The sequence below is a fragment of the Staurois parvus genome, unplaced genomic scaffold (genome assembly GCF_062004578.1).
Source record: "Staurois parvus isolate SC_StPar_1 unplaced genomic scaffold, SC_StPar_1.0 ptg000195l, whole genome shotgun sequence".
In the NCBI taxonomy this organism is placed as follows: domain Eukaryota; kingdom Metazoa; phylum Chordata; class Amphibia; order Anura; family Ranidae; genus Staurois; species Staurois parvus.
This window is the reverse complement of record NW_028317991.1, coordinates 3,895,404-3,906,567: the sequence shown is the minus strand read 5'-3', so window position 1 is coordinate 3,906,567 and position 11,164 is coordinate 3,895,404. Positions and strand designations below refer to the sequence as shown.

Sequence of the window (11,164 nt, the reverse complement as noted above, 5' to 3'; positions counted from 1 at the left end):
AGAGTCCTTAGGCCTCCCTTTTCACATCAGAGTCCTTAGGCCTCCCTTTTCACATCAGAGTCCTTAGGCCTCCCCTTTCACATCAGAGTCTTTAGGCCTCCCCTTTCACATCAGAGTCCTCAGTCACCCCCCCTTCATCTCAGAGTCCTCAGCCCCCCCCCCCCCCTTTCATCTAAGAGGAGTCAGCCACCCTCCCCCTTTTTCACATTAGAGTCCTCAGTCCCCCTCTTTCACATCAGAGTCCTCAGTCCCCCTTTTTTTACACATCAGAGTCCTCTGTCCCCCCTCCACATCAGAGTCCTCTGTCCCCCCTCTACATCAGAGTTCTCGGTCCACCCCATTCCACATCATAATCCTATGTACTCCCTACCTTTTTGGCAAGAGAGTCCTACCTCACAATCTTCACAAGAGCATGGTTGTGGCAGCATGCTAGTGGACAGAAGGCAGAACAGGATAAACAGAAGTAGACTTTACCCCCCCCCCCCCCCCCCCAATACTGGGTATGCCTTGAATGCTACCCTCCCTGGATTGTGCCATACATTTCTGTGTTGCTGACAGCTGCCCAACCTGCACCTTGGAAATGTGAAAATACCAGACACAGCATTGCACCCCTGACAAGCCAAGAAAACACACCATGCCTCAGCACCCTGGTTGAGAAAACGCCGATCTAGCCTTATACATGTGCTTAAATCTGGTCATATTAAAGGCTGAGTTCAATTTTGTAAAAAATAAATGAACATATTTTTGCAGGTAAAAAAAATGTGCATTTTTTTTTTTTGAGCCTGCAGAGCATTGCTTCCATGATCAGCAGATTGTGAGTGCAATGTCATGAACCTGCAGACTCTCAGTATAGCTGTCTGTATCTCCAGTGTGGGCAGATAGTTACTGGAGAGCAGGAAGATCAATGAACTACTAGAGTGCTCACCAGCGCCCCCACAGTTCACTGAGAGCTACAAGCTGTCTGCTACGGTAGATGATGGTAATTATAGTTCCCTCATTCGCAGATCTGCAGCGTGTATGGGAAGATCGCCCACCGCTGTCACAGTGCGGGGGGGGTGGGGGGGTGTTGGGGAGAATCAGAGGGGCACAGTCTGGTGCTCTTTAGTAACATGGTACACCCTAAATACTAAAGGTGAACTTATCCTGTAAGCATCTAGCCATCTCTGTCTATCACAGAAGCTGCAACATCAGGTGCTGGGGGACAAATCCTGTAGCAAAATAGCTGAGTGGTTAGCACTTCTGTCTTGCAGCACTGGGGACCTTGGTTTAAATCCCAACCAAAAAACTATCTGCATGGGGCTTACATGGGTTTCCTCCCACACTCCATAGACATGCAGGTAGGCTAATTGTTCCTACTATGCATCTATCTGCTTGTGAGATAAGGACCTTAGATTGTAAGCTCGTTAGCAGGGACTGATGTGAATGTACAATATATAAAGTATAAAAATAGAGAGGATCCTCCTGCGCTTAAAAACAGAGCCCTAACCCTAAAGCTGCTAACACTAAATTTATACCCAATAAGTGAAATGACAAAATAATAAAAAAGTGTAGCGCTGAATATTACCAAAAATCAATAATAAATGCAAAAACCCAAATATACAGTCAGGTCCATAAATATTGGGACATTGACACAATTCTAACATTTTTGGCTCTATACACCACCACAATGGATTTGAAATGAAACGAACAAGATGTGCTTTAACTGCAGACTGTCACCTTTAATTTGAGGGTATTTACATCCAAATCAGGTGAACGATGTAGGAACTACAACAGTTTGCTAATGTGCCTCCCACTTGTTAAGGGACCAAAAGTAATGGGACAATTGGCTTCTCAGCTGTTCCATAGCCAGGTGTGTGTTATTCCCTCATTATCCCAATTACAATGAGCAGATAAAAGGTCCAGAGTTCATTTCAAGTGTACTATTTGCATTTGGAATCTGTTGCTGTCAACTCTCAAGATGAGATCCAAAAAGCTCTCACTATCAGTGAAGCAAGCCATCATTAGGCTGAAAAAACAAAACAAACCCATCAGAGAGATAGCAAAACCATTAGGCGTGGCCAAAACAACTGTTTGGAACATTTTTAAAAAGAAGGAACGCACCGGTGAGCTTAGCAACACCAAAAGACCCGGAAGACCACGGAAAACAACTGTGGTGGATGACCGAAGAATTCTTTCCCTGGTGAAGAAAACACCCTTCACAGCAGTTGGCCAGATCAAGAACACTCTCCAGGAGGTAGGTGTATGTGTGTCAAAGTCAACAATCAAGAGAAGACTTCACCAGAGTGAATACAGAGGGTTCACCACAAGATGGAAACCATTGGTGAGCCTCAAAAACAGGAAGGCCAGATCAGAGTTTGCCAAACGACATCTAAAAAAGCCTTCACAGTTCTGGAACAACATCCTATGGACAGATGAGACCGAGATCAACTTGTACCAGAGTGATGGGAAGAGAAGAGTATGGAGAAGGAAAGGAACTGCTCATGATCCTAAGCATACCACCTCATCAGTGAAGCATGGTGGTGGTAGTGTCATGGCGTGGGCATGTATGGCTGCCAATGGAACTGGTTCTCTTGTATTTATTGATGATGTGACTGCTGACAAAAGCAGCCGGATGAATTCTGAAGTGTTTCGGGCAATATTATCTGCTCATATTCAGCCAAATGCTTCACAACTCATTGGACGCCGCTTCACAGTGCAGATGGACAATGACCCAAAGCATACTGCAAAAGCAACCAAAGAGGAAGAAGTGGAATGTTATGCAATGGCCAAGTCAATCACCTGACCTGAATCCGATTGAGCATGCATTTCACTTGCTGAAGACAAAACAGAAGGCAAAATGCCCCAAGAACAAGCAGGAACTGAAGACAGTTGCAGTAGAGGCCTGGCAGAGCGTCACCAGGGATGAAACCCAGCGTCTGGTGATGTCTATGCGTTCTTCTGTAATTGACTGCAAAGGATTTGCAACCAAGTATTAAAAAGTGAAACTTTGATTTATGATTATTATTCTGTCCCATTACTTTTGGTCCCTTAACAAGTGGGAGGCACATATGCAAACTGTTGTAATTCCTACACCGTTCACCTGATTTGGATGTAAATACCCTCAAATTAAAGGTGACAGTCTGCAGTTAAAGCACATCTTGTTCGTTTCATTTCAAATCCATTGTGGTGGTGTATAGAGCCAAAAATGTTAGAATTGTGTCAATGTCCCAATATTTGTGGACCTGACTGTATATGTGATACACATAAGTATAAGTACACCGCACTTAGTCCCCCTATAATCCACACTAGAGGGATCCAAATGAATATAAAGTGCAAAACGTGAATTCCCTCTATGGGAACATAACAGGTGCAAACTGTGTAATGTGTCATACAACAGAATAGTGAATAGCACAAAAAAACAACTCTATAATCATATAATCATAAATTAAAGTCCCAAAACAGCAACATATATATAATGGTGCTCCAACTTCACTCGCATGCAAGTGATAATGTGTAGGTGATCAATACGTAACAATCCTTCAGTGGCCAGAATGCCCCCTCACCTCCTTACATAGACCCCAAAGGGCCAGCTCGCCTAAGGGATCACACCGATCCTAATAAGGACAGACTCTTCACAGGCTCCTCTTAGTGGGGGTAAGCGCTCCTCACTCCAAGCCTCCGCACAGCTACCAGCAAACCTCTCCCAGGATCATAATAAAACAGAAAGATCCTCCATAGTGGAGTTGTAAGCCGTGTACCGGGGTGGGCTCCCCAGGATACAGTGAAGTCACGAACGAGGAAAGCAACCCCAACACCAGCTTTTGCTACAACAGAATTTTACTTAGATGTGGCAAATAAACACAACCACAAATGCTGGGAACATACAATAAATTTACATACACCCAGCCCAAAGGCTGAGACCCTTGTGCTGCACAGCACGGCGCCTCCTGATGGATGAAGGTAGAAGGTGTAGTAATTTACCTACTGGGGGGCACAACTAAGCTGCCACACCTTACCTGTTATTACCCTAAAAGCAGGAATCCGTGTATGGGTGTATGGTATGGGCTAGCCTGCGGTGCAGCACAACAGCTTACAATCTTACACAAATCTACAGTATTCCCCCTCCCATAACTAGTCCTGTAGCACATGCCTGAGTATTCCTTCTGAGCAAAACGCCAGTCTGGCTTGAGTTTGTGGGATGTTATCAGCTCTCCAATGTGAAATGTCACTTTAAGTTGTGGAGTCCTTCCAATGATCAGTAACAACAATTGTGGCCTGACACAAACAGAGATCCTAACTAACTAACTTTAGGCCTGTCTCAGTCCCAAGGCGCCAACACTGAAATGAGGTGCGTGCACGATCTTACCGACCCGGGTCTGCTTTGTATCCGCTGGTGACTCTGAACAGAACAAATGTCTCTCCAACAAGCAGCAATCTCATCAGCATTCCTGGCAGCAATTTTTTTTTTTTCTCTGAACAGGATCAGCGTCTTGAACACCATCAGCTTTACTTAGCTGCATTCTTGATTATGGAGGGATGTTCTCACACCTGGATGGCATCGGATTCTTAGCTCACACACAGCCCCATTCTCCAAAGCATGGCTGCTATCTCCTCTTCCTGCTCACTCCACTCCTGTGTGAAAACCCCACCTCTTCATGAATATAGAAGTATCTATGCAGTCTGAGGTTGTGTTAGAAAAACAGTGACATCTTGTGGCTAAACCGCAGAATGTCAGTCAAAACATTTGATTTACTCCAAACAGTGTTCAAACAATGAGAGCTGTTTCCACGTCTTACATAATCTATTTTATTAGTAAAATGTACATATATAACATAATAAATGCCCACTCACATTTATCTTCCTTTAAAATCCGCTTTTCACCTCATGTTAGAGGTGTACTGCATGGGTATCTACAAAAGGTGATCCAATATGGCCCCCACAGAAAGGTTGCTTTCCTCCTTTTCTGGCAGTCCCTGCTGGTTCTGTTGGCATCTCACTCCTTCAGGTCACCTGTTGTTTATCACATATATATTTGGGTTTTTGCATTTATTATTGATCATTGGTAATATTATTCAGCGCTAAACTGTTTTATTACAATATGTAAAGTGTTGCATAATTTGTCGATGCTGTATAAGTAACTGTAATAAATAATTTGCTTGCTTTATTTTGGCTATATTTAGTGTTCCATCCACCCCAGCCCTTGCTTTGCAGCAGCGATATAATTGTTACCAGGTGCAGGCAGCAAAATCCTTTACCAAACTGCCTAAATACAATTGTATTGCACATCCAGCCATTCCTGTCATTTGCAGGAGCTAGCACAGCGCCACCTGCTGGAGGGGGAAATTATTACACCAAAATGCCAAACCTTTGAGCAGAGGGGCAGAGGAGGGTTCTTATAGTGAATGTGCAAAAAGTCATGATTTGCATATTGATCACTTGGAAATGTATTAATATGTCTCTTAGTGAAACTAGTTTTTGAGAAGTGGATGCAACATATAGAGCATATATCTGAAAGGCGAAACAGGGTAAGTGTTTCCCTGTCACTTGGGCACTCAATTGGTGAGTTCCTGGCTCTGCACACATGGTTCCCACCATCCTTGCTGGATTGGTATTCATTTTACGTTATAAGGATGCAACAAGAACAGCCAGAACACACAAAGATGTGCAGGAACATCCAGGTAGACAGCAATGGAGTGGAGAACTATGCCAAGAAGATCATAGAAAAAACCAGTGAAGCTCATATAAACCGCAAAAAAAAAAAACATGGGCTGGGGGAGGGAGCAAGGGATGTATACTCACCAGGGCAAGTCTGCAGCACCTAGTGGCCAGTAGGGAGGAGTATGCACATCTAAAGGGATGCCAGGGATGTGTTTTTTCATATAATGCAACAAGATCTGGGGCAGGGTGCTGAGATGTTTACAGGGGCCCTTTCTACCAGACTGGAAGCAAAGACCAGCAGACAGACCCAGTCATGATATCAATGGGTCTCAAAAGAGGTATTTACTTGCATGTTGATCAAGGGAGGGGTATGAAGCAAGGGAAGGTATTACCCTTCAGCTGTAAACATCACCGGGAATGAATTTCACTTCAGCAATGAAAGCTTTTGTCTTGAAACTGGCTAGCAGAAGTCTGCCCAGAGGTGAAATTTGAGGTGCAATTACAGGCACCCCCAAACCCCTTTACTCCCCCCCCAAAATGTTATTAGGTTTACTGCCATCTTTTTTTATTATTATTATACAGGATTTCTATAGCGCCAACAGTTTGCTCAGAGCTTTACAATATAACGGGAGACAATACAGCAACAATACAGTTCAATACAAGAAGGATAGGAGGGCCCTGCTCCTTGGAGCTTACAATCTAAGAGGGAGGGGCTAGTGGTACAAAAGGTAATAACTGTGGGGGATGGACTGGTTGGCAGATTCCAGTATTAGCTGAGGGCAGGATAGGCTTCCCTGAAGAGATAGGTTTTCAGAGATCGCCTAAAAGTGAGCAGAGTAGGTGATGTGTTATGCAGGGTAGAGGGGAAGCAATGTTTGTTATTACAACAATGGGACTGAAGACAATTATGGTGAAGGCAGCCCCTTGCAGTGCTTCATAGCAAGACAATATCACCATCTACAGAACAGAAGCAGGTAAGGATCTGCAATGAAGCATAACAACACTGTATAAAAGTAACCTGGAGGAGATGATTTTTTTCTTCCAATAATGGGAATGACAGAGGGAAATCAAGTGAGCAGTCATAACAACCTAAATTCACTTTCTAATTGTTCTGATTGGTTAAAGATGGCTTCTGATTGGTTGCTGTGTGTTACTGCACCTTGCATATCATCAATTCTGGCCCCGGGAATCTCAAAGAGAAACCCCTGACGACTAAAACAAGACACAAAACAAATGCTTTTAACAAGAAAAATAACCTTTTATTATCAGTTACTATATAAACAAATATAAAACCTAAGGGCAGCCTACAGGGGGCGCTTCAACTGATGACCCCTTCACATATCATCATAGATACATTAGATGTCATGGGATTGGTGGAATCTCCAGTTAACCATTTTTTTACCTTCCAATTACAATTTCCACCCGCACTCTCCCATGTATAACAGACATTCAGGCAGGCGTGTATTTACCACAAGGCATTTGCCTAGGGCGGCATTTTTCAGGGGGGCAGCATCCCCCCAGGAATAAGGGACATATGTGGCATGGGGACCAGGTGGGATCTGAAAGAGGCTGCTTGATGGTGTATGTAGAGCCCGACTGTCATTTCCGGGGAAGTCCAGAGCTGTGAAGGTGAGTGTCTTTCTTTCTGTTTCCGGGGGGGGGGGAGTTGGTGTTAGTGGAAGGCTCTCTCAGGTGGGCGGGGGGGGCACGGGTGTTGTTGGCCACTGGTGTTGGTGGGTGTCAAGCTCTCTCTGCCGGGGGGGGCGTCTGATTTTTGTGTTGCCTAGGGCAGCAAAAAACCTAAATACACCACTGCATTCAGGCTTGTTCAATAAATGGAGCATGGAACAAAACGCTAGCTCATACCAACCAATCAGAATCAACCAAACTGAAAGCAGCCTGCGATTGGTCCCTGTGAGTACTGAACTGGTTCCTTCCATTGTTACGATGAAGAAGCGCGATGGCTTTGGATGAGAACTGTTATCTAAAGCGACTCTGAGCAGAACAACTTGCTATAAAATCACCAAACTGACATTTATCTCTTCATTGGACAAAGGTGGACTAAGTGCCGGTTCACACCATAGAAACACAGTCCAGATGCATTCCGGATGCATTTTTCCACATTTTTAACGCTTTTTGGCGCGTTTTTGATGCGTTCTGGTTCATTTTTTCCCCTCTCTTTCTTCAATTTAAATAGGGACACGTGCGTTCCAGTGCGTTTTGGGTGCGTTCCAGTGCGTTTTGGGTGCGTTCCAGTGATTTTTAAAGCATTTTATTGTACAGTTCTGTACAGGAAAAATGCGGCCTATTCTACTTTTATTTCTACATCCAGAATGCACTGGAACTGCAAGCACTGATGTGAACTATGACATTAACAACCATATAACCTACTTTAAATATTTTTTATTCTGTATTCCTCAATAGCCATTAGGACATAAATCCACTTTGTGTACCAAATGCCTTTGCAACGCCAGATATTACTATGTAAAGTAGCAGTGACATCATCACTGTGCTGTACATAGTCTGTGCAGAGAGCAGAGCTGTGGGAGGGGCCCAGCAGGTTCCACCTACTACAGGCTGCCTGCAGAAAACTACAGGAGGGGCGGAGACAAGACCAGTCACCCTGCACCAGGAGAGAGAGCAGCAGTGAGCGGTCTTGAAGACAGGAAGTAAAGTCTCACACGGGATTACTGCACAGATCTGGATGAAATACACAAAGCACAAGATTCCAGGATGAATACACATGATGAATGGATTTAGACAATATTTACTTTTCCCGGAGTTCAACTTTAAAAAAACATTTTTTAGTTTTGGCTACAGCAGGGATTGGTTGGAACCTCTATCAGTTTTTTTTTTTGGTTCTGTTGGGATGATTTCCCTATTTCCTGTCTTGGTGAGCACTGTTGATGGGATAGAAGGTGGAAGAAAAAAAATCTAACGTTTTTCTTACTTTAGTTGAACAAACGGGTGATCCCCCAATAAGGACACTAGTTCCAATAACAACTACAGTCAAAAGTGGGCGCCTCCCTCTCCCGATCACTTCCTGGTGTGTCACCAAGACAGGAAGTGAAGGGAAATCTCCAGTGGGGACACAGAAAGCAATACATATCTGGCAGAATTTCTAATTTTTTTTCAATTTTATTGACAGCCAGAAAAAAAAAAAGGTTGGTTGGAGTTGCACTCTAAAGTGGCTATACTGACAAAATACAGATCAATGTATCAAAGGCTGTTCAGAAGATGCTGTAAGGTCAAAGCTGGTAGAATGGGGCCCTTGGGAAGGTAGCAGGTTTGATCCCCCCCATCCCTTCTATTGACGTTAATAGGCTTAGAGAAGTTGCCCCCTTTGTCTGTATTGGGATGGCCCAACTGCCTACAAATACGGGGGGTTTCATGTGCTCCAGCAGCAATACAAGACAGCAGGGAGCATTGGGAAGGTTGAGGCAGACACCCCCTGGGGCAACTCTGTGTTCCACCAATTAAAATTTGTCAGTACAAAGTCACTTTAAAGTATAACTAAGAGCTAAACTTGTTCCATTTTGGATGGAGTAAGGGAGGGTTATAACCCCTGTCAGTTTTTTCCACCATCTGTGCCCCATTGGGGATATTTCCCTTCACTTCCTGTCCCATAGCCAAACAGGAAGTGAGGAAATCCCTGCAAATTAAGGGAATTCCTTGGCGCCCCTGAGATCACCAGAACTAGTGTCCCAACTGGAAAATTTCCCCTCTGGTACTTTTCTGGTGACAACCCAAAATTGAGGTTTTCTTTTACTTTCACTTTTGATGATAATAGTAAACATGGCAAATAGAGAGTATGAATCTCCCTAATGGAGGGAACAGACAGCAATAAAAACCTGACAGGGGATCGAATACCTCTTCATGGTGTACAAACCTAAAACACAACTTTTGCCTCAAGTTATACTTTAAGGCTCAGGTTCACACTGCTGCGGCTCCAGAGCCGTGCAATTTCCTTGCAGCGACTTTCGTGATTTAACATTGCAGTCTATGGAACTCAAGTCGCAACAAAGTTGCACAAAAGTAGTGAAGGAACCTCTACTTTTTTTTTTGAGTCACTGCAACTCGGATTAAGATGGCACCCATTACAAGGAATGTGTTTTGACTTGTCATGAGACTTTATGTGTCACACGTCGCATGATAAGCCGCAGCAGTGTGAACCGGGGCTAAGTCTTTCACATACTGATCCAACAGTATGATAGAACCAGCCCCATCTATGGCGTCCTGTGGATTTTTTATACCAACACTACAGCAAGTCCGCACATTCCTGAACTGCAAGTCCCATCATGCCTCATGCCAGTAGTAGCCAATCATGTACAGCGGCAGACACCTCTATATGTAGAGGTTGCTCTGAACTTCAGTAGTTCTCACCGTCTTCTTCAGAGTCTCTGCAATGTTTTCCGTTTTCTGGAAAGGAAACGAAAAAAATTAAATACACAAATAAAATAAATAATAATTAGAGAAAAAAAAATTATATATATATATATATATATATATATATATATATATATATATATATATATATATATATATATATATATATAAATAATATATAATAAAGGATTATATTATTTTAACGAGCTTTCTATAGCCTTTGTTTGCAATAAATAAATTATATTTTATATATATATATATATATATATATATATATATATATATATATATATAATTTTTTTTTATTGCACACAAGGGCTATAGAAAGCTCACAAAATGATAATATTAATAATAATACATATATATAATTATTTTTTTTTATATAATAAAAATATATATTTTTTTTATAATAAAAATATAAGTGTGTGTACATTTGCTTCAAATATGTCAATCACTTCCCAGAGAAAATGCTGCCCTGGGCTCCCTCCAGTTCTGCTGCCATAACAAAAAGCCTAGGGGGAGGGGTATGTTACTATTGGAAGCCCTTTGGCATGTGGTAATGGACCTTGACACAGAGCCCTGAGCTCCTCACACTGTGCATTAGAAGCTGCAGCAAGTCATACAGAGCCCACCTCATTTCCCACCTGGAGGACGTCCTGCATCATCTAGATCAGGGATGTCAAACTGGCGGCCCTCCAGCTGTTTCGAAACTACAAGTCCCATCATGCCTCTGCCTTTGGGAGTCCTGCTTGTAACTGTCAGCCTTGCAATGCCTCATGGGACTTGTAGTTTGGCAACAGCTGGAGGGCCGCCAGTTTGACACCCATGCTCTAGCTCTTTCCTCCCAAGCCTGACTGTCTAGGCCCACCCCTTTCATTCACTGGATTCCAGTTCCTTCAATTATAGAAGCTCAGGATAACATATAGGCTTTACTGAGGGCTGTCTGCATGCAAATGCATTCTGCCCTTTTTAGCCCAAGCAGCTCATTGGTTAGCACCTTTTCCTTGCAGTACTGGGGACCTTGGTTCACATCCCCACCAGGACACTCTCTGCATGAAGTTTGCATCTTCTTCCTGTGCTTGCATGGTCTTCTACAAGGTAGTTGAGTTTCCTCCCACACTCCAGAAGGCATACTGGTAGG

At 43.3% G+C, this 11,164-nt stretch overlaps 1 protein-coding gene across 1 annotated transcript in view; it reads right to left on the bottom strand.

The window, feature by feature from the left end:
* Nucleotides 1-6,874: 6,874 nt before the first annotated feature.
* The window catches only part of PSMG1 (proteasome assembly chaperone 1), a 41,833-nt gene continuing 37,543 nt past the window's right edge, over nt 6,875-11,164 (bottom strand). The window contains exon 7 of the mRNA XM_089677899.1: nt 6,875-10,056. Within this exon, the coding sequence (XP_089534025.1) occupies nt 9,982-10,056 (75 nt within the window). The 3' untranslated portion in view covers nt 6,875-9,981. The remainder of the gene's footprint in view (nt 10,057-11,164) is intronic.